The 24,198-nt window shown below is 42.4% G+C and overlaps 1 protein-coding gene across 1 annotated transcript in view; it reads right to left on the bottom strand.

Moving 5' to 3' along the window:
- BCAS1 (brain enriched myelin associated protein 1) overlaps window positions 1-8,270 on the bottom strand; it is a gene marked incomplete at both ends in the record, with an annotated part of 53,623 nt that extends 45,353 nt beyond the window's left edge. Inside the window, 6 exon segments of the mRNA XM_082007397.1 lie at window positions 3,035-3,116; window positions 3,222-3,295; window positions 8,030-8,129; window positions 8,133-8,138; window positions 8,140-8,208; window positions 8,214-8,270. Of these exon segments, the coding sequence (XP_081863523.1) occupies window positions 3,035-3,116; window positions 3,222-3,295; window positions 8,030-8,129; window positions 8,133-8,138; window positions 8,140-8,208; window positions 8,214-8,270 (388 nt within the window).
- Window positions 8,271-24,198: the final 15,928 nt, after the last annotated feature.

The raw sequence follows: 24,198 nt of genomic DNA, 5'->3' as shown, positions 1-24,198 counted from the left end.
ATAGCACATGGTCAGATCACTGGCAATCACAGAAACGCAAACTAACAAGACAAAGACCACGAACATATTAATAAAATCCTCGTGCTTCACTTGCCTCTTTTGCAGCTCTTTTGTCTTCTCCAGAGGTGCTCACTTTATGAACATAAAATAGATCACAGTACTATGTCTTGTATTATTTCATTTTAGAAATAATAACAAATACATTTCCTATAGGAATAACTTACACCCCAAACAGCACGTGCACTTTCATTTCACCAAGACCTTGATTACTTTACACAACCAGTGAGATTTCAGAGGTATCTAAATGGTTTATGATTTTAACTGCTTTTTAAGCATTAATAAAGTTAAAATACAAGTAATAACACAGGACAGCCCAGTTTTTCAAGTTGCTACTTAAACTGATTTAGTAATTACATTAATTAGGTAACCTATTTAAGTAAAACAATGCCATATGCTTCATTTTATATATTAAGAGTAAAATGCACACTTATTTTCTAGGTCTTCAGACAGAGTAAATCATCTGGCCTTTATTTACTTCAGAACTCTTCTGGTTTACGCCAGCAGAAACACACAGCTACAGGCTTTTATTTTCTAGTAGGCAGCCTTTTAAACTGACTTACACAGCTAGATGGCATTAGGAAATTAGCCATGGAACAGAGATTCTGAACTGTAATCAGTACCATCTGCATATTCCCATAGCAGTTTTTGGTTACTTTTGTCTAAGCTTAGATTTTTCAACTGGATGTAGCAGGCTGAGAGGGTTCTCTTACAGAGATTGGAGAGAATTGTTGGTTTTATCATATTCTGAAAACAGAAAGAAATCCAATGCAAGGAAAACACCGGTAACATTAATGTGGCTGAATCTGCAGAGATGTGAACTGAAGCAACGCTGCTCCAAATGACTGCTGCCTGAATGCTGCTCAGAAAGGCTCCAAAGCCAACAAGAGGTGGAAGGAGAAATTAATGAGGTGCTGAAAGGTGAGGAGACACACATATGGCTATGGATGAGAGCAATTGCCCATAAATGTGAAGATAGCTTTTCAAAACTACGCGGAGCCAAATTTTTAATGCTCAGGGCATGTAGTTCACACCAGATTTTCAAGATGTCAACACTGGAAGTGGGGCTCAGCTGCTGACAGGCACCTTTCCATGGGGACCCAGGGTCCAGCCTGTCACTGGTGTGATCGCTTGAAAACCGAGTTGCTGTCCTGCCATGACCACCACCCAAGTAGGTCTGAAATGGGATGCACTTACTGAGCAGTGACTTACCCATACCCCCATCAACTATTCGACCTCTACACTAACACCCACGCTTTATACATATTAGGGTATTTTATTTCATTAGCATGAAGAGAAAGAAACAAGTCGTCATCCCCTTCCGCCACACTCTTGTTGCCCTGGCAGTAGTTGAGTAATATCCAATACATCCTATAACAGTAACAGGAGAGAGGTGGTCGGGGTTACAACATCAGTCTTGTGACACAGTTTGAATACATTCTAGTGCAGGACTGACCTCTTGGTAATAATGTTGTCAGCCATGCTGCATTCCCAGTTGTCGCTTATCTAGCTCTATAAATTACCGTGCTATACCTTAAATTCTCTACAATTCAAAGACAGGCAGTTGCCAGTTAAATTCTTTTTATGAAGATCTCGCTGCAGATTAGTTGTACTCTGCTTCCTTCAAGGTGGTCTACAACCTCTAAAATAAGAGCAAGGTAGGTTTCTATATATGAAAGGTACCAGCAAGGCCCAGCTCAGGATCAGAAGTAGCATTTCACTACAAAGCCTCAGGTCCAGAAGCAATTATGTTATAAAAACATCACCACAGGTATAATGCCTACCACCTTATGGTAATTTTCCCAGCCAATCACTTTTTCTAAATGACAGGCAGGACAGAAAAGATATCCCTATACATATTTCACTGTTAACAAATAATTGTTTGGTGTCTTTGAAGTCAAAGCGATGCACCTACTCAAGAACACAGGACCAGAAATCAGAGAACAAGATGGAAATGTTTAAATGAACAAAAAGGCGCTCACATTTCTATCATATCATTTGTTGAAATTGCTCCATTCCAGAGCAGAAATATGGTTTCACAAAAAAATGCAGAGGGCATTTCTAAGAACTTGCAATCTTGTGGATGAGAACACATAGCTAGGAACTGGATTTTATTTTTAATTTTATTTCATTTTTTTGTAACCAACTTGCAAAGAATTTTGCAAAATTTTCTTTTATTAACATTAGACTGCTCAAAACACCCCCAGAAGCATGAGTGCACGCAGAATATTTCAAAAGAACATATTTTATTGCAGTCACTAAAAGAAGTCCCTGCCCGCAAACAGTTTCCTACTCCCTTCTTCCCTTTCTCACCTTAATACAGTATTACTCTCGGCTTTAAATAATTTAAATACATTTCTTTTGTGCTTGCATGATTCCATCTCCATTTCCTACACTCAGTATTGTAGCAACCTGGGGCACTTGGTAAGCACCCCTCGGAGTCACGTAGCTAAAATGCCAGATCAGCAGTGTAAACTCCTGTTGTGCCTACCTCAGGTATTCCTTGAAACACCTTCCTCAAGCTCCTTACAAAACTCAGATCAAGTGGGACACATTGAGCTCATTGATAAGCAGATCCATGTTACCTGGAGCAATACAATAGTCAGTTTTCTGGCCCATTATTGTCTTACCTCCTCCATCCATCCTAAGGTGCTCCATTTCTACAAAGCTTTGTACTGCTGTAGCCTGCCTATCTTTAGGCACCTTTATTAAGCAATTTGATGATAGACCCTTAAGTCTAGGGCACATTGTTGATTTCTTTTATAAACAGAAAATTATAATGGTTCAATGAATGTAGTTTTTAGCCTGCATAAGTTTACTTCTTCCAATGCATTCAGCCCCCTTGGTTGTTGTTGGTTGTTTTTTTTTTTTAATAGTCTCCTATATCCCCTCCAGACTACCAGTTTCCACACCAGTGGGTATTTCAGTCTCCATCCAAACACAACATCAGCTGGTAACTCCCTTTCCCAGCACATACCTTCACCATTCATTGCAGGAGAATGAGTCTGAACAAATGCAACAGATCCATTTTTAATATTGTCAGGAGATTCAGATAGAGCCTGAAAAAGCCAATAATACAATTCTTAGGACTGGGTACATCATGGGATTTGAAAATTGCAATATGCAATAGCCAGAGAAGATGAGAGTGGGCAGCTCTTGCTTACCTGATAGCTCTTTATTGTGCATGTATTGTCTTCTTCAGTTTCCTCTGGGACACTCATTGTGTTCCCCATAATTCCTGTAAGATGAAGAGGAAAAAAAATCACCCAAATAACCCTTTCTTGCTCATTAATATGAATTTACTGCCTAATTCAAATTAAGAGACAGCCAATGGTGACAGACTTTGTCAGGCTGTTTAAATTCCTAATAAGCCCCACCTGCCTTTGCAAAGGCACCTGCCCTGGTCATCAGTCGGCACCAACCAGTCTTACTCAACCCCAACTATGCAAAGAGGCTCACAGCTGCACATTGAAAATGGTACAAAATAAGAAACTTTTCTTGTTTGTTGTGGAAAACTGGATGTAGTCACACCTGCATCAATTGGTAGGAATCAATAGGTAGTAACCATGGAGTTAGCAGCAGAATAAACTGAAAAAGACCAAAATATATGAATGAATTACAGCAGCTTGGTGGGGGGTTGTATTTTTGTTTAGTTTCATTTAAAAAAAAAAAAGAGAGAAAAGAGGCAGCATGTAATGACATCATGCAGTTGTGTATAACAGTTCCTCTGGGGAAAATTCTCTCCTGTGGCTGTGGAAGTATTTGCCTGCTCTAGACAGCTTCACCAGTTGACTGCAGCTCACAGAAATAACTGAGCTTCATTGCCTTGGCTAGTTCGAGCACTGCCAAGACTGTAAGCTGCTGCAAGTTGGAGACAACATGAACCGGTTACCGCAGCATTCATCTGTGGTCCTGGATGTGTTTTTCGAGCATCTTGTGTTGCCACAGGTGCAGCACTACTGACACCCAAGCTAGCCAGTTTAAAATGGCTTTCTTATGTTCATACCTACTGGAGTCACAGCTCTGACTATAATCCAGGCATAATCTGAGCTAGTTAATTTATATTAGTCCATTAGATAATTCAACACTCAGTGAAACTGTTCTGATTTCTTTAAACTTTGTTTCAGGAGCAATGTGTTTCATTCAATTTTAGTTCCCTTCTGATGTATAAGTACACATAAACCTGTTGGGGTTTTTTTGTTTTGTTTTCGTCCGTTTCCCCTACTCCCCCCCTTAATTTACAATATATTTAGGTACCCTCTGAGGTCGCTATGCTTAAGGACTGTAAATTCTTTGGGGCCAAACACACAACACGGTTGAAGGGCAAACCAGATGGAAGTTAAGAGGAAGGTTCTATTGACTTTGGCTCAGGGTATATATGCGTATATACTGTTAAAGCTACACAAATAAACAATAAGGAGAAACTATTCCGAGCCACACCTTGAAAGAGGAAGGTCTTCAAAGAGAGGAAGGCAGAGGGCTGGAGCCAGCTCTAGCCTCATCCTGTTGGATGTCCTGCACGAACACCACAGGTACCAAGTGCTCTTTGTTTTATTATTGCTCTGGTTTATGCCTGTATGAACCAGCGAAGCTGCAGAGGTATGGATGAGAGCAACTTCTTTAGTGTTTTAATTAAACAGCCCTTGGCTGTTGGAGAAAAGGAGGAGAGGGGTCGTTCTGCTAAATCATGAATCTGAAGGCAAGAACGGGGGGCAGCTCTCCTGTCAGCCCACAGCCCCGAGTGTCTGCTGCCAGTTACTGCTTACAGAGCTCAAGCTGGTTGTGGTTTCTCGCTAACCCCAAGCTACAGACCTTTGCTTTATACGGATGGTCCAGATCTGCTTTCTATTTTGTGCTGCATCCTAGCTGACATGAAATCCAAGCTGGGCCTCTCTCCGGAGATGGTTGTTGCTCTCTGCTGAGTGCCTAGTGCCACGCTGGACGCTGAACGGCCCCCACCGATGCTGCAACGCGAACTGCCGTCGTGCGCTGCTGAGAATCGTTGCATAAATAGTGTCTGTAGGACTGAGCCTTGAGTGCAGAGTTATTTTACAGGGGTTTTATCTTCTCAGCTGATATTTCCACTATAAATCAGAATTTCTGATTTATGGTGGAAAACAGCCAACGTTTCCCCCTGGAATGTACAATGGCCTCTTGTCCTTGCTATGTGTTTGTTTCCTAGCAACTTTAAGTATTATCCTATCGGAAGAGAATAAAACAAGATTCAAATCCTACTGCTTAGTCTCGATGGTAAATTTAGTGCCTGGTTGAATCTGGAGGATTTACTTTTGTTTTCCATTCATAAGCACGCCTGCTTTATGCCAGGAGACAACTTAAGCAGGGGCTGGAATATTTGCAGGTTACGTGCTTCCTTTTTCACATGTGCTGTAAAATCAGTACACATCTGAGAAGCAAATTCCTTCCTTTTTTTTTATTTCGACAATGATTTGTAGCTTGATTCTCAACTACTTCAGTTTCCTGTTGATGCAGCTCTACTCATGTCAAGTGAGTTATCTTTAACTGATACAGAGCAGAGATCACATGCTCTGATCTCTGGCATATTTTACTCTAAGAGAGATTTCCCATTTTCTACAGTCAAGTTTATAATTCTCACTGAAATAAAACACGGAGTGGTCATGTGGAAATTTTAAAGATTTTCACTCACCAGAACCCTGAGTCTCATAAACAGCTGGACAAGACTTGGAGAGTATTTTTGCTAAAAATGGGACAAACTTGCTACATAAACACTCTTGGAATATGATCCTAAAACACCAAACACAGTCCTCCACGATGCACATACATAATACGTCTTCAGAATTTTTCCCTCCTTGCAACAGTAGTTGATTATTGTATTGCACTGATTTTTGCATTGGATAAGCAGTATTATATCTGCACATTGGGCGTGCTCTGGGGCAAAGCGGCTGACTGAAGAAAGGTGACCAGTCTGCGGCCATCCCTCTGGGTACAGAGCTCAGTCAATGGCACAGCCTCACAGTCCTGGCCCAGATCCTGTAGTAAAATTAGGAAGATAAATATGTATGTATGTTTCTGCCCTATTTTACAGAAAAAATGAAAGGTCACTGCCACCTATGGACAAAACTGAGTATCAGCAGAAGTGATAATATACACATACAAAATGGTATCAAATTGGCAGAGTTTCAAGTTGCAAAGCAAGTAATGTCACAGCTATTCACTTCTACAGTTGCATCTAGAAATTGCTGCTACAGAAACCATTGCATCTGATTGTACCCATATGCAGCTTCAGATCTCCATAACCAAGCAACTCCAGCTCGGTCACTAACATGAAAAGGCTACATTTTTCCCAAACGGCTCAGGACTCTAGTTGAGATGAACAAATCCATTTTTCTCTCATTTGAAACACCTTCTCTTGAAGCTAAAGTTATTAAATGTGGAGCCAAGGAGGCTTTTGGAAAAATAAGTGACTCCCACAAGGCTCTCATTTGGTGTCTTTTTTCACCAGTGCATTTACAAAAAACACCATTTTGAACGTGCACTGCCAAAAGCTAAGCAGCAAGCCCCATTTTGGCACACAGCTAAAGTCCTCACGCAAGCAAACGACTTTTCAAAAGATGCTGAGGACTCCCAGTGTGCAGAGACTTGCTTGAGAACCGCAAGTCTTGGGGAGCAGTCAGGATCTGGCCACGCGCTTGTTCCTAGTGGGCAGAATCAGACACTGTCAACCACTGAGGACCTCTGTCCAGCTGTGAACCCTACACTATCTCTTCAGATGTTGACTTGGTCTCTCCATTGGATGTTTTTGGTATTTCTCAGGTATTAATCATGGTTGTTTATTAGTGGTGCAACCACCATGCAGGACCTATTTGTGCCCTTTGTTCTATGTCTGAAAAGCACAAAGCTGGTCTCTGTAGTGAGCTGTGAGTGTGGAGCAAACCTCCAGTAGACCTGGAAGGTGTTGTTGAGAAGATGTCTATTCTGACAACATTTTCAGAGACAAGACAATTTTCAAGGATTGAGAGGGGAAAAGAGATGATCCTGATGCAAGAACACTTTTTTCAAAATGAGAAGAAAACAGAAGTTGAGAGGAACTGGAGCAAGCTCATTCTTATCCTTAGGCTTCCTTTCTAGATACAGATTTTTTGATTAAGTTTCAAGGGTTTTATCCTTGCGGGGGGGGGGGGGGGGGGGGGCTCATTCAGACCAGCTGGAATGCAGCCCGACTGGTTTAAAAAGGAACATGAACTACCAGCCTCCAGATCAGGCGCAGCTCTGAAACAGTTCCTTTCCCAAATTATGCTTCACTGCTTCCATTATAATGCAGAAAATAATCCAAAAGAAAATTGTGGGGTTTTTTGAAGTTATATGAACTGTGTGCCCCAAGCATGAGCTAGAGGTTTGGTAAAATTCTCCTTTATCTCTCCCTCTCAAAAATCATTGTTTTGGTCCTGGCAGAGTGGTAAAAGCTTTGAACACTATGAGAGAAAATTACAACAAAATCCGTGATCTACTGTGTACTCTGGCTGAAGCCGGATAAGCCTGACCTTTCTAATGTATTGAGCAACCTAGAATATCACAATCTCTGTTGTTACAGTGTCTACTAATATAAAAAGTACACAATTCCTCACTAAAACTTGCCATATGTTGTGCTTAAATGTCAGAAAAAATAATCAACTTCGTTCTCTTTGCATCTCATTTCATTATAGACATGTCCACTCTGCAGGTGTTGGGGGAAGACAAATAAACTCGTCTCCAGAGGCAGAGGAAGGACCTAGCAGGCATTAATTCATGCAAAAACCAGCCTGCCTTGTGGCCACAGGACAAGGACTGGATCCTCTTTAATATGTCCCTGCCCCTTATCCTGCCTCTTGGAAAAGAGGTGAACATGGGGACATGTCAGTCGGTGTCCAGGTAGAAAGGCAGAAGCTCTTGCTCTGATTCGTGTAGAGCCAAGGGAGGACTCATAATAGGATAGGGTTTTAGAAAGTGTCCTTACCTTCCTTCAGTGCAGCTCTCAATTGCTCTCCTGCAGAAAAAGATAACTCAGACACGTGTTGGGTATGATGAAACCAGAGGAGAAATGCATCTGAGCATTGTCAGTGGCTAAGGAGGAGAAATGGACACACAATAGACAGTAGTGAAGGGGCAGGAGAAGGAAGGATTGAGATGACTCACCTAGAGCAAACAAGAAACACCCAAGAACAATTTGAATAGCAAGCTGGCAGCTGGCTGGGCATCCAGGACATGCAGAACTACAGTCCTTAAGGCTCTAGGGGCAGTTTTTAATACAATTCCTTCAGCCACTCTGCACTGGAGCCAAATGTGAAAAGCAAAATAGTTCAAACATTCACACCCTGGGCTTTCAGGGAGGGAGCCTTTCAACAGTGCCACAGAGGTGAACAATCCCAACCTGGCTGGTAGAAACACTTTGTCAGAAAGCTGATCTTTTTATTCTTGCATTCTTTTGCAGAAAAATCCAGTGCACCAGAGGGGAAATTTTATACCAGGCCCTTTAAAACCCAAGCAAAATAAGCCAAGCACTTGCAGGAGCCCCCAGGATCATTTAGCACGAGAGCACGTGCAGGACTAAGCCCAAGCGTGGGACCGAACTGGCAGCAGAGGAAGAGCAAAACCAAAACCCAAAGAAAGCCCAGCCAACAGCAGCAGCGCGAGTTACCTGGGGGAGAACGGCCAGGGCACCCAGCACCTCTGGGAGCCGGAGCTGGTCAGGGCGAGGTGCTGCTTGCCCAGCCCGGGCGGCTCTGCCCCTGCCGCTGCCTCCCGTAATCAGCCCAGGGAGTGCTCACAAACACTGGGTGCAAACACACAGAGGGGTGGAGTAGTCCACCTTCCCAGCCCTTCTCAAAATATTGTCTCTTCTTGAGCATTCTGGCTACCCAAACCTGTCCAAATGCATACTTGACTTTATGGCTTTGGGGCAGCCCAACACGGATGCTCTGTTGTTGGAAATTGCGATGTTGTGCTGAAGACCTAAAAACCCCTTCCAAATACGGATTTTTCCCACTATGGCAGAAAAAAATAAAGTACATTTAATGACATGACTGTTTGCTGTAGTCAAAGTGGATCTTAATATCCTTCCATAATGTGTGAACTGACTAAGCGTTTATATTTTAAACCTATTGTCACAATTTACTGCTCACTTACTGAGTCACTAAGCCCACGCTCAGACCAGAGCTGTCTGGAGCAGGGAAAGCCCTTTTGTTCTGAGTTTTCACACCACCTCAGCCAAGGTGGTTCAAACTGAGGTATGAACTGAGGTTCCCACAGGCTGTCATAACACCAACAAAAATTCCTTATTTTATAGTTTGAGAAAGTGAGAGCAAAGAGTTGTGAAAGGCTTACACGGGGAGATCCCATAAACCGGTTTGGGGGCTGGCTGGAGCTCCGAGCGCGACCACGCTCCTCCCCAGCCCAGCGGGTGACAGCAGCAATGCTGTTAACACTGTCGTGATGTGAAGATACTAAAAGCACAATGTCAACTTCTCCTTAATTATTAATGAAATATCCCAAGGCCAGGGGTTCCCAGAAGTTCTCTTTAGGCTTCCTTTCATCCAAGCCTGGTGTACATACATCACTTGGCTGTCGGCTTCAAGTGTTCAAATGTATTAATCAGCTTGTTCCAAGTAGTGCATTGTCTGCAGAATATGCGTCTCGATTTGAATAAGCTCAAATACCATTGCGGTCCCCGCAATCTTTTTCTTTATTGACTTGCTCATATCATCCGGATGACACTTTTGTTTCTGTGTTGCTTTATAGTTTTGAATATAATTCTGTTATTAGCCATGATAAAGAAACAGAAACAGATCTGCAACAAGGGTGATGTGCTGGCTGTGAATGGTGTCAGATGCTTCAGAGGATGATGAAGAAACTATAAGCATGAAAACAGAGCTTCTGATTATGTCCGCCAGCTCAGCAGTGCATGGAGGCATGAGTGGACATTCTGATTCCTTCAGGTCTTCAAGCATCTTTATCATTTTCCCGTCAATTTATTACCTTAGGTATTGCAAATCCTTGCCTACAAGCTCAGATGATGCTCCACAAATTCAATCTCATAATCCTGTCCAGAGAAAGAATATGATTTTGGGAACAGTCTCTGGGTGGCACATGTGGTGGTGGCAACAAAACTTACCTGCAGACTAAGGCACAAAATACCAACCTCGCTGCGAAACCAGTCACCCATTCAGTGACTCTGGACTAGTTTTCATTCACTGTTTTTTTTTAACTTTTTGGTCTTTCTCCTTGGGTTTAAATATTGTTATGAATCAATTTTGAAATGCTAGATGTAAATATTTAATTCCAGAAATACTTAATTCCTTTAAGAAAAGGTCATTAAGAATCAGTATATGTTTGCACGATATTTTGCTTTCCATGGATCTATTTGCTCCTAAAAAGGCATCAAATTCAGCCTTAAAAACTTAATGTGCATTGTGAAAAAAATGATTTGGATTATCATATACTTTAACTTATGGCATGTAGTGTGTATATAAGAATAAAAATACTCCTTTTCCTCAAAAAAGGCTATTCTTATCATTAAGCCCAAACAGATGGTAGTACTGCCGAAGGATGTTTGCACACTTTCCTTTATTTTCCACAGAGTTGTTTTTGCCATTATTCATCCAGGCGTTTTTTTCCCCTTCATGACTTGAATTGGGCAGGAATAATTTAGATAGCTTTAACAGAAAAGGTCACTGCCTAGCTTTGGGCATTTAACAGACGTGCTTAAGTGAGGGGACGGTTCTCCTTTGGGTTGCCACACAGGCTGTGCTGTGAAGCTACGTTAACCTGGACAAATCAGGAGGTTGTTGTGACACCTCTCTGAAGTGCCTTTCTCTCCCAAGTTTGATCCCTGAATTTTGGCAGGTGAGTTGGTTACTTGCAACCAGGCAATGTGAATGCTCTCGCTGTCCCCATGTGTCTTTCCACAGTATCAAGGCTATTTGTGTTGAGATCAAAGCCGCTTCTCCCTCGCCACCTCCCCGCCATCCTTCTCTGACCTGGTTTGGCAGCGCTTACAACAGAAATAACTACAGCAAATATCAGAGGAAACGTCTTTCTTGCTGTGACTCCTCCAACATCAGTGCAATTATACTGAGAGCTAATTTGATCTGCAGTCGCTGAGATGTTCTTCTTGATTACACTGGTGTATCCTTATTAAATTAGAGAGATCAGAGCGAGGTTTATACCGATTTAATTTTTCCCAGTTATGTGATCCTAATGGACAATTATCTATCCATTCTTTGAGGCATATTTCAGCTCTAGTTTTATTACACTTTTACAGCCTTTTCAAAGACATCACATGTATGCATCAAAGACAGACCAGAGGTGCACACGGTGAGTTTTGTTTTGCCTCATCTTGGCAATTATTTAGCTCGGTGGCAATGGGGGGAGGATGACAGGCACAGAGGAGAATCCTCTCCGAAGCAGAGGAAGCTGTGTGCTGCTTTCATAATTTTTCAGTGATCAAAACGCTATTTTTTCTATCCAAAATCTATAATGAAACTGTCACCAAATAAATCTTTCCCCCCTGCAGGAAATGCTCAGCTTGTGCATCTGACAGCTGCGTAAAACTTCCTGTTGATTAATGGCACAGAGCTCCCAACAATTATATATGATTAGCCAGCTTCTTTTGTTACTGCCCAGAATGAGAGCCAACACCATTCAAATATTGCCAATCGAAGAGCGGATTAATATTGGTCTATATTTGCATCTCTTTTTGCTATATGTAGTCTTGAAAGGGGCTGACGTGTTAATTTAAGGTGAGGACTTCCATCTGGCTGTTATGGTCAAGGTTTATTTAGCAGAGCTGGAGGGGTGAGCAGCAAGCAATACACCCTTAGCAACACTAGAGAGAGCTCAGAGAAAGAACCTGCAGGAGAACAGCTGAGGGAAAAAAATTAGGCACAACTCCAGTCAAATTCTGACAGTTTCAGACAAAATACAAATGAAGCTTTGACTCAGCTTTTCCCGTTTCAGTCCCAAGAGGATGGATGAAGTGAGTCATGGACCTCCTTATTCTTTCTGATGAGGGAGGACCACCCCAACATGTGCGTTGCTTAATTTGCCCTGGATCCCAAGAGGGGAAAGCCATGTGAGCCACCTAAATCCCTGAGTCGGGTCAGCCCCCGGCAGGACCCGCCTGCCCTCAGCACCCGGGCAGGTTTGGGCCGACTGCCGGAGGGGTGACACGCCGGCCTCCGAGGTCTGCAGGGTTTGCCCGGCACCGGCGGCTGAGTAACTGCCATAAACAGGGACGAGTTGTGAAATAGAAGATGCTTTGTTTACAATGAAAATTTCCAAGTTCGTTGAGTTCAATCTCGTTCCTGTCCAAGACGACTGTGGAAAGGGTAAATTGGGTATGTCTCTCCCTTCCTTGGTCAGAGAAACAGGCTGAGGCAGAAGGAATCCAGCAGAGCTGCAAGTCTGAAGTAGGTGATTTGGTTCCAGCCAGCCCTGCAAGGAAGCAGACACCAAAGTAAATGGAGTTGGTGATGTAGAGTCATTTCTCGTGGAAACTCAATAAATCCATCAGGAGCTATATAACCATCTCCCTTTCCACCACTCTGTGGTTTCAGCTTAATCTGAACATCCAAACCACATTTAATATCATCTGAATACCCCAGTGGGAATTTTCCCCAGTGAAAATGTTGGCTAAATGTGTCATTTAATACCATGTTTCGGGGAAGGCTGTTCCGGCAGTGAGAGCTTGTGCACACTGGCACAGTCATTTCAGCAGAAGGGGAGAGGCTCTGTCCCGTCCGACACTTCGGTGCAGGTGGCAGATGGCAAACACCACGGCAGCTCTTAGTCTTCAGATGTAACCTTGCATTTCTAGGAAACTTTAGGTGAGACCTTTGAGGTTCAGATTTGTCAGATCAATGTCACCCACTGCAGAGTAGGTTTCCAGAAACTCAGAGGCAGTGCAATGACTGAAAGCGTTACTGATGTGCCCCAAAATAAGATGCTGGCGCTCCTCTACGCTTGATCCCTGGAGTGAAATCCATAATCCTTGGGACAGACATGAGCTCGAAAGATAGTGCAGAGGTAGGGTCAGATACCTCACAGCCGCAACGCAAACATCCCCATCTTTCAGAGAGCAGGTGCTGTTTTGAACTAGACAAAGAAAAGCACATCTGAACTCCTGTGCCTCCAAAACTGAAACGCCTGACTCAGAGTTACGGGGAAAACTGTTTCTACTTAAGGTTCTGTTTAAGTTTTAAGCTTTATTGGATCTGGCTCCTTTACAGTTAGCGATTCCTAGTGATTACTGAAGAATTATGTTTTCAGCAAGTAGGTTTTCCCCACTGTCTCTTATGGAGTCCATATTAATTGTTGAATCTGTCTTGTATTTAGCCAATGCGGTCTGAACGGGTAATGAAAAGGAGAGAATAATTGCTTCAGTGCGGGGAGCTCCAGGGAAGCAGAACCATCAGTAATTATTACCATGCTCCCCATACCTCTCAGCGGGGACCGTGAGCGAGGCTGTAGCCCGAGTTACTGTGGTCTCGCTCTAAAATAACTCCACCAAACCCGGTGGAATCTCTCCAGATTCACACTAATGTGAAAGCAGGATTCGGTTCATGCGCTTCAGCTGAAACACCATGCTGAATGAGAAACATTTGCTCATGCTGCTTACCAGAAAGAGCCCGAACATGATTTTTCAAACTATGTATTGCAACCTCTACTTTCTCCAGATGCTGAGTGTGGTTCACAGTGTTGATGTAGGAAGGGAACTGTAATCTGTTATTGTGTCTCTTCCCCCATCACAAAAAACCAGTTCCTGATGTCACTGTTTTGTTAAAGAGGGAGAATTACAAAATATATACCAGCTATTTCTTCATGTGGGAGCTTCTAGAACAGATAAAAGGTTACTGTGTCAGGACCGAAACAGAGAGTTATTGTATACATAGTGCCTTAGTGGGTGGGACAGGCATTTGAACCACAATTATTCTCCTGTATGAGCATTTTATGTTTCCATCAAATATGCACTGCTGATAACAATACGATGTTAAATATTTCACTTCATTAATACAGCTTCTGCAAAGGCTGGGTCACGACTTTCGCCAGCTCTCACAGCTCTGAAGCCTGCTGGTTGTCCTTCCCCCCCGCCAGTCTACCACCCTTCCCCTTCCCAAGCCTGAAATAGAAAATGTGAGGAGCTTGGCTTACTAAAAAGAAAAAGTAGGGGGGAAAAGGTTTATTGTAGACTTATTGTATTCATTTTTCACTTTATTGAGAAACTAGCCTAGTCACAATTAGCATGAACCTGCAGCAGCATTAGCAGTAAGAGAAGAAATTCTCTTTAAGAGGATGCTCGATCCGTGTGGATCATGTCTATGATGTTTTTCTGTCCTGAGGAGGAGCCAGGCGTGAGGTTAAGACTGTACCAGCAGACGATGGGGTAAGTGCTGGCTTTCAGGCAGAGGGCAAGTCCCCCCAGTCAGGTTTCGGCTTGGCAAATGCCTGGTGCCAACTGCCATGGAGGTGAAGCGGTGTCGGCATCCCTGCCTTTCTGTCATGGTGTTGATTTTAAACCTTTGTTTCACCACCAGCTGCCCTCATGGCTTTGAGCCGAAGAAAACATCCAAATTTTTTCTTTTCTTTTTTCTTTTCTTTTCTTTTCTTTTCTTTTCTTTTCTTTTCTTTTCTTTTCTTTTCTTTTCTTTTCTTTTCTTTTCTTTTCTTTTCTTTTCTTTTCTTTTCTTTTCTTTTCTTTTCTTTTCTTTTCTTTTCTTTTCTTTTCTTTTCTTTTCTTTTCTTTTCTTTTCTTTTCTTCTCTTCTCTTCTCTTCTCTTCTCTTCTCTTCTCTTTTCTTCTCTTCTCTTCTCTTCTCTTCTCTTCTCTTTTCTTTTCTTCTCTTCTCTTTTCTTCTCTTCTCTTTTCTTTTCTTCTCTTCTCTTCTCTTCTCTTCTCTTCTCTTCTCTTCTCTTCTCTTCTCTTCTCTTCTCTTCTCTTCTCTTCTCTTCTCTTCTCTTCTCTTCTCTTCTCTTCTCTTCTCTTCTCTTCTCTTCTCTCTTCTCTCTTCTCTTCTCTCTTCTCTTCCTCTCCTCTCCTCTCCTCTCCTCTCCTCTCCTCTCCTCTCCTCTCCTCTCCTCTCCTCTCCTCTCCTCTCCTCTCCTCTCCTCTCCTCTCCTCTCCTCTCCTCTCCTCTCCTCTCCTCTCCTTCCAAGAAAGCAATATTGTCTGGCCTCTTAGGTACCTTGTTTTGATGCTTTGTGCTCACAGGGCATGATCTGGGAAAACTCTACATACCGCTCCAGCTGTGAATGCCTGCAGCTGCTGTGGAGTGCAGAGTTAATATTCCTCTTCAGCACAGGAAAGGTCCCTTCGGTCACTCTAGGATTAGGACAGCTGGAGCCAATTTTTCTTCCTGGAAAAATATGATTTGCTAAACTTCTGTCAGGTGAAAACATAAACATGGTCGGCCCTAACTTAAGTACACTGAAGGGATAAAAGCTTTAAATTATTAAGGAAACATTAATTTTTGTGAATGGCTGGGAAGTATAAGAGTATTACATAATTTTATTGCTACCACTGGCGATGAGCTTCCACTGAAGTATCAGATATGACCTCTGCCAGCTCCTGCACTGCCCCTTTCCCTTTCTGAAATCACCATCTCAACACTTCAGCGACACTCTGTGACCCTGCCGTATTACTCAGCAAGTTCTCGATTGTCACAAGCTAAAGCTTTATTTCGGGATAACTCCCAGCTTTGAACAGAACGAGCCTGTCCTTCAGCACAGCTCCATGGAAGTCAATGACATTACGCCAGCAGATTAGCTCAGCCGACAGCGAACGTGACACAAGTGAGCTGGGAGAAACAAAGCAGGAATTCCAGGCAACACAGAAGAACTTATTGTAAACCCTCCTGGTTCACAAAACCAGTTGTTTCATGTACAAAAAAATACTACGTGCATCTTGGGATTTCATAGTTCTATTGATTCAGTGGTGCTTGTTTTAGTCTTTTGTGTTCAAAGGCGTTTAGAAACATTTTGATAGGTTTGTTATTTTTTTAAATAATTATCAACATAAAAAAATTGTCAATATGCAAAAAAGAGGCAAAGAGGAGTTACCAAATATTCAGAGTTCATACTGCAATTCAAGAGTTTTACAGTCTAACTCTAACTCATTGTCAGTAAAATCAGTAATACTTAAATCCGGTAATGTTATACATTTTTGAAGGGGATAATATTACCACATAGTAACTTCATAACTAAATTTAATATTTAAAACTGTAAATTCTCAAAAGCAAAAGCATAAGAAAGATAGCAACTAAGCAAATGTCTCTCATCCACAGTTCTGACATTGCAGTTCAGCTCTAACCTCCCAGTGTGATTCTTCCCACAAGTGATCAGTACTGCAACGAAAGCTCTCCACTATGAATTTTGTAGTGAGGAGCAACATTTCTGGGGCAGAAATGAAACTAAGTTGATTTTAATTTGTCACATCTGAATTCAACATTAGTAACGCCTCCACCCCCCAACATTAGAAGATTTCTAGGTCTGATGCAGCTTGGAGTAATTACTTCTGGATTCAAAATCAGATATCAGTTCTTGTGCTTTAAATGAAGAGGATTCACCTAATTTGAATGAAGTTCTACAGGAGTGACAGGTTACTATCTGACACACTGTGCCATTCGATCACCGGGGTATGACCTGACCTGTCCTCCATGACCAAGGCTTGGGATTTGCACTTTCTATGTAACCTTCAACTTTGTGCTTCATTTTGCCCATTTGTAAAATGGAATGACAACTTCACCTCCAACCACATGCTCAGCATCAGTTTGTAGAGGGTTGGGAAACACTAAGATATTACTGCAGAGGGACTCCCAAGTGTCCAAAGAGATGCCAAACCTCAAGTCCTTGTTCTTGGACTTCGAGAAAGAGACATTCAGACTCTTCAAGAAATGCAAAAACATTTGTTCATTCTCCATTCTCCCAAACACTGTTGATTGCTTGCTCTTCAATAGCTAGTTAAATTTTGTCCCCTCACAAATTAACCTGAAAATGTTTAGGATGCAGTTTTTTAAGGTGAGAACTTAATGCCAAGTCTTTTCTTCCCTGTCCTTCAGGATCAGTTGTAATGACATTCTCTTATCTGTTGCCCCGCTGCAGTCCTTATAACACCCAAAATTCAGTTCAAAGACAAGCTTTGGATGGCAGAGGTGGTGTTCTGAGTGCCAGTTAAAAACCCTAGCAGGTATTCCTGCAAGGGCAAACAGTGGGTATTCCTTCCTGCCCGCTCTGCTGGGCATCTGAGGATTTGTTTGAATTCCAATGTTGCGTTAATCTGTCGATGCATTCTAGGGTACATTAGCAACGGGACTGGAGGTGCCGATACCACTGTGACACATTTTTCTGATGCAGAACAGGTGACTGTGTGGTATTTAGAAAATACACCTTTTGCAGTTGGGTTCTTTGGAACTAGCTCATTGTACAGACGCGTGACCAAAATGACATTCCTTTGGATTTAATGGGTTTATAACATCCTAAACTTTACGATTCTCTCCCATTATATATCTCTAGCCAATATTGTCCAGATTCCTATAGTGTCACAAAGCCTTGCATGTCTCTACAAATGAACACTGAGGAAATACAATAAACCAATCCAGGTGATAGATGAGTGACTAATGCTCACAAATGTAAGCAAATTATGGATCAGATGAACAAAGCCCAGAAGCAAATGTGGGTTGGGTGAAAGCACCTATCGGTCCTGTTAGTACAGAGGGATTGCACTTTGCTTTTGGGAACGGTGCCAAAGGAAGTGCCTTTTCAGTGGAAAAGCATGTCCCCTGGCGAGCTTCCGTACTGGTTTGGGTTGAGACTACGCAGTGAATGCCTCCACTGGTTTAATCCTCCGGTGGGAAGGCGACATGTGAGCAGCACGGATCAAGGCACAGCTGATTGTAAGAAATGAGAGTTAGCCCTCTCCTGGCAACAAACACTCGCCAATACCTGGAAATTGCCGGAATATCTTGGCCAGCAACACCGCATACAATGAATCAGTCCGTGTGAGCGCAGGACAGGACATCCTCCTACCCTCCCGTGAACCCCGATGTGCATCTGGCTGTGCCTAGGCGCTCACATTGATAATTAAGGCTAAGTAAATATATAATTGCATAAAAGCAACTGTACTTTAAAAAAACACACAACAACATAAGGTGGCTTGTTGCCAGAGAACTTCAGCACAATAGGAGCTCTATGAAGGTAGATGTGAGACGGTGTGGTCAAAACACAGCAATCCCAAATTTACAAGATCCTATTCCTCTCTCATTTCTTGCCCACACAGTCACACAGCTTTTACTGTGGCTACTCCCAGATGGGGCTGTTTGCAGAGCTGGGAGCTGGTGTGCACCAGTGTCCAGCCCTGCCTCTGGTTGTGGCTAAACTGGGTGGCACCGTGCTGTGTCCCTGCCCAGAGCAGGGGCCCTTCGGTGGCTCCCAGGTAGCCTCAATGCATGTGCTTCTTTCACGTGAAGGGAACGGAGAGTGTGTGCCTGGATGTGGCACTGGGAGCCGTCCTGCACAGCATGCTCTTTCAGGAAAGCCAAAACACTTTCAAAAAATTCCTGGCATTTTCCCCATTTTACAGTAGAAAGTAGGCAGTTCAGGTTTAAAATATTCAGTTAAGAGAATTTCCTTACATATCTTAAAAATACGAAATACAGAGTGCAAATATTTGACTCTTCTACCAATGTTTTTCTCCCAACCTGCCATTTGTAGCTTAAGGGCAAGAGATGTGTAAGAGATTGTTTTGTTGACACCTTTCTCTTATGGCTTCTAATAAAGACGTAAGAGTTCTTCCAATATTTCTTTTTCTGCCAAGCTCCAGTTCGTTTCAAATATTCTTGGGCCTTTCTCTTTGCCCATTTGAACATGATGCGCACAGACTAAACACATAAATGTCACCTTAATTCCAAAGGTCACAAGAAGGTTAACTTGTTTTTATGAATGCAGCTTGATATATATTTAAAAGCCTTTTATGTACGTATGCTATAAGTCAAATTATGAATTTGTTATTCATTGCTACTTATGCCTTTTCATATTGATTGTATCCTACTTTTCTTCTTTCCCATAGGTCTCTACACTGAAGCATTTTTTTGGTCATGGTTCTGTTTTGTTTTTTTCTAGTGTGAACTATTCTTTATCCTCTAAACCGCTTCTTCATAGACCCTTTACAGCGGCGCAATAAATGATGGCTGCTCTCCACATAATTTTTTTTCCTACTAATTCAATAAAATGAAAGTTTACCGTGAACAAGGTGAGTCATTGTCAGGTGAGTCAGGGCTAGTGCGAAATCACATGAATTAACACTGTCAGGCTTTCTATAGCTCTATTGTGACAAACAGGAAAAAAGCTCTTGGTGCACCAAAGCTCTCTAATTTTTGACTTCTGGGCATTTACAAGCTCAGACAGCCCTCTGAAAGAAAGCCAAGATTTCACCTAGGATTGCTGCTGACAAATAGACAAGAAGAAATTAATTCTTCACTAACTCACTCTTCCACTACAGAGACTTAAGCATCTTCCTGTTAGTAAGCTTCCCCAGCTGTTAGTAAGCATGTTTACTTATGGAAGTTGATAACCTTTGGCATCTCTTTTCGCCGTTATGAGAGGCCTGTTGCTGCTTTGCACCTTTTATTCCTCTCTGCTCAGTTCTTCTATTGCCTTTAGTCTCACATTAAAATTGAACAGGGTAGGAAACAACGTGGGCTGGTGTTTATATGGAGCAAAGCATGGGGGAATGCAAGTCCAGAACTGCAGTGTGGAGGAAATACAACATTAGAAACTGCAACTTCTCCAAGCAGCATTTTTTAATTGGACTTTAATTAACTGGGCTTTTTTTTTTTTTTTTTTTTTTTAAACAAAGGACACAGATCAGGCTGCTGCTGACATCATTCATTCACGTATGAATGAATTTACCCTATAGATTTTATCTGGAAACTATCATCAGATTACAGAATTACCCACACTACTTTTGTAGTGGCGTAGTTTGTGTGTTTTTTTAAAAATTACGAATTAGGGAGACAATGGCAACTATAAGGCACGAGGCAAAGCAAAAAATACACAAAACCCCGTATTGCAACAATACTGAAATGTAAAACCGGGGATGCATGCACCCGGCCGGAAACGTTTTCCCCTTCCGACAGCAAGAGCGGGGCGAGGGGGCGCCGAGGTGGGGGCGTCGGGCCCCGCAGCCGGGCGGCAGGGGGCAGCCTCGAACCAGCCGGGCGCGGGCGCCTCGCAGCGCGGCCGGTGGCTCGGCCCAGAGGCGGCAGCAGCGAAACGCCGCCTGGGAGCTGGAAGGCAGCGTTCCCTCGGGAGGTTTTGGAGTCTGACATCTGCCTGGAGCTGAACCCCGCTGCTGCGTGACAGCCCCAACCTTTGCAATAGGTAAACCCACGCCTGGGTGCTGACGCTTTGGGTTGCGGATGCTCATTTCTGCATCTGAGTCGTTCAGCCTTCTCGGCACCGCTGTGACTGGCCAGAGATGTTCCTGCTGAGACAAAACGCCTTCAGAGAGCAATGTCTTCCATCTGGGGTATTAAACTAAAAGATGGGAACTCCTTTTTCTTTTTCTGCATAGTTCTGTCATGCATTGACAGGTGATCTGGGAAATATCTTTTAACTCCTAACAATGAACGTTGCAGTTCTATGAGTGAAAAAAATACTCAGGGTTGACTCAAAGTGAAAATATTTCTCCAAAAAGTGAAAAAGAAATCCTCAGATGAGCTAGGTCATCTGGAAAATTCCATTTGATCAGAAACTATGCATTACATAACCCACTCTAATTCATTAAAAAACCCCAGATGTCAAGAATTTACAAAATGAAAACAAAACTTCTGAATTTATTGGAATACTTTTCCCTACGTATTTTTCCCTGCCAGAAGTGTTCACAGGGTTTAAGTATATTCATCCACATCTAAGAACAATTTCCCCCCACTTTATTTGCCAATGTAAGATTTACTTTCTGAAAACAATTTGCCTTAATTGTTATCAAACATAGGATGATTTTGGCTAGACGCTCACACTCAATACATTTATGCCTGTGTAACCTTACCTGAATCACTTTGTATTCATGTATTTACAAATTGCCTGAGCCCACGCATTGCGGTGCAAGACCTAAACATTTGAGCCAGACAAAAGGTCATTATTACCACTGCTGTGATGACAGATATGGAACTCTTGCACTTGTTCGTACTTACAGAAGGAATGCCCTAAATCAATGGGAGCCTGTTGTCTGGCAATGCCCGTATTAAGTGTCGCTACTGCAAATTCTGCAAATGGATTTGGGAAAATATGTGCCTCGCTGGTTAGAAGTGAATGATGTAGGCAGCTGGAAGGAGCACCGTCTCTCTGAGTTACCAACGGGGATTCTCGGAGGCCAAACTCTCACTTGAGTCGCGTGGTGCCATTTCTCTGTTACTCCGAAAGCTGGTGAGAGCCGCAGGCAGATGATTGACAAGGAGCTGTTCAAAGGAACACGCTCAACAGCGTAAGCGAGATTTGTGAAGGGCGATGCTAAGGAAGCATCTGGGGAAAGAATGGAAAATTGGCAATCAGCATTTCTCATTGATGTTGGCTGCTGCAGCAGTGACTCATTGGGGTGTGCCTGGAACGCTGCGTCTGGTTTGCGTTTCACTTTCCCCATCAATCTGATTAGTAAGGTCAGCTACACGTGTCATGGGGTGAGCCACCACAGCTAGCATTTCTTATGGACTAGGGTTTTTTGGATTTAATCATTAGAGCAATAGTTCAGATATACATAGCTGTGTCATCATTTGGCTCTTTTATATCCCTGATAAACTGTAGCGCTTATCAGTCTGGTAAATGCTGTTTGTCCTGCCACACCTGTCTCCTTCACAACTTCACACCTCACACTTTTAGGTTTGGCATCTCTTCTTTTCAAATGCTGGTGTGCTGGTAAACACAGTGATCATTACAAATGGCAACGGTTGAACGACAGCATGTATGAAGCTAAGATTTCAGAAACATTCAAAGGAGATTGGCTGCCACATGAAAAGAAAAAATCCAGGATAACAATAGTTACTGCTGATGTGCTTTTGAAATAGTGTTATATAAAATATTTTAGGATTTAAGGCATTCTCTTACTAGAGATTAAGAGATGCCTAATAAGGAACAATGTGTTTGGTACCTAGCTAAAACCATCTTTCTCCTGCCTTGCTTTGAAGGTCTTGGATCGCTCCTGAAGATAGCAGGATCATTGACTGGCCAAAGGTCTCACCTGGAATAGTATTTCCAATGGTTCAATAGCCTGATTGTTCAATAATTTAGCTGGCATATAAGTAACTACAGTAAAGAACAACATTCCTAGCAACAAACTGTTTTCTTTCATGTTATTTCCACCAAACGAGAGTATTGTATCCAGCAAAAAGTTCCATTGTTCCAGCAAGCTACAATTTTGTCCGTTATTTGGTATTTTCTTCCAACCCAGGTTCAAGTTCCAGGAGGACATTACAGTGATTACAATCTGAGCATATGGACTTCTGGCCTCAACTCATCCTGCAGGCATGACTTTGGAAGTTTACCTTTCCAAACGTGTTTGGTCTGGCTTGTAGCTGTCCACTGTGTTTATCTTTGCATAACTGCTTTGCAGTCAGTTTATGAATTCTGGATTAGAAAGAACTCAGTACCTCAAGTGAAGTCCTGTTAAAACCACCAAGTTTTTTCCAAGCCAGTACAATTTGCATAATTTCCCCAACAGAAACCACCTTTCAGCCATATGCTGTCCTTGACACCAAGCTAAAGGCCATCTGAAATGTCAAACCTGGGATTACTGGAAACAGATTTGGACTGTCTGGGAGTTTGGCAGAGGTTACCTTGCCATGGGATTTTGACTCATTTGGCAACTGGTATAGGGTACTCTGAAACTCACTTTACCTAATCTGTGCTCAAACCCAAGTGTCAGCAAGGGGCTGAGGTTCGGGACATACTTTACACAACTATTTTTGACATCTGTCCCCTGCAGCTTCCATTGCTAAAAACAAGCCATGCCTTGCCTTGCCTTTTCCTCAATGACAGCAGTTGTCACGAGGTAATCAACCTTATTTTTAAGTTTCTGAATATTTCTGTGACTTGAAATGGGGTACCCTCATGCAGTCTCATGCTTTATAACTCTTCACGGGTACTTCCAGCCACTTTCTCCCTCCTGCAAGGGAATATTCTGTCTGTTCTCTTTTGCTTTCAGCCAAGGACAAACTTGCCCGATTAACTGTACATGTATGTGCATGTTTGTACAGCTCAAACTGGAAGTGACATTTCTACTATTTAATTGCCAACCCTGAAAAAGACTCATCTTTTTAAGCACTCTGTTTTTTCTTCATTCTGCTACAATGCACAATGTTTCCCTTGTGTTATTAAAATAGATAAACTGTGGAGACTGTGGTGACTGAAAGGAGAGTTTGGCTGCAAAAGAGCTGTTCTTGTCATGACATACTCATGGCCAGGTCTGTTTTTAGCATCCGTAGTAAAACCATAAGTCACAGCTGTGAAAATAATATGTAGGCATCATGAGGTCGAGAACATACACACACATCCTTAAAGAAAATTAGGTAGTCCCCACAGCATGTTATCATTTGAATGGCCTTTTAAATAAAGAAATATAACCAAAACCTAAGAGAAGCTAAGATTTTTCTTTGACACTTGGCTAATTAACAGTAACTTGAACATTTCTTTAACTGACTATCATATTTCTCTCTTTAGCATAGACTGGACAGGACATGAATGCGCCAGCTGTTATGATGAACTCCTTCATTCCTTTGTTCTCTACTTTGAATAAGAAGTCCAATAAGGCATAAGGAACTTTCTGAAGGTGCATCTACTTCTCCCTCTTGTCCAGCCACAGCTCCACTGTGTGTAAGACATGACATGACTCAGGTTGTCTCTCAAGCCACATGACTGGCTGTGTTTGGTCTGAATTAGTCTCATCCTAAAGTTAGCTTTTTTCAGAACAAATTTTTGTGTTGTTAAATTTGTTTCCTGGGGTCATAGAGTCCATGCCGACATTTTCAGGTGGGGTGAATGATTTAATGTGACTCATATGTCAGTGCTAACTCAGTCAGGTCTCACAACAAATCCAACTGATGACTCAGGAAGCCTTTTTATCATTGTATTTAGATGATGTGTGCTT

The sequence above is a fragment of the Phaethon aethereus genome (genome assembly GCF_964289735.1).
Source record: "Phaethon aethereus genome assembly, chromosome: 16".
Lineage (NCBI taxonomy): Eukaryota > Metazoa > Chordata > Aves > Phaethontiformes > Phaethontidae > Phaethon > Phaethon aethereus.
This window is presented reverse-complemented; position numbering and strand designations above follow the sequence as displayed.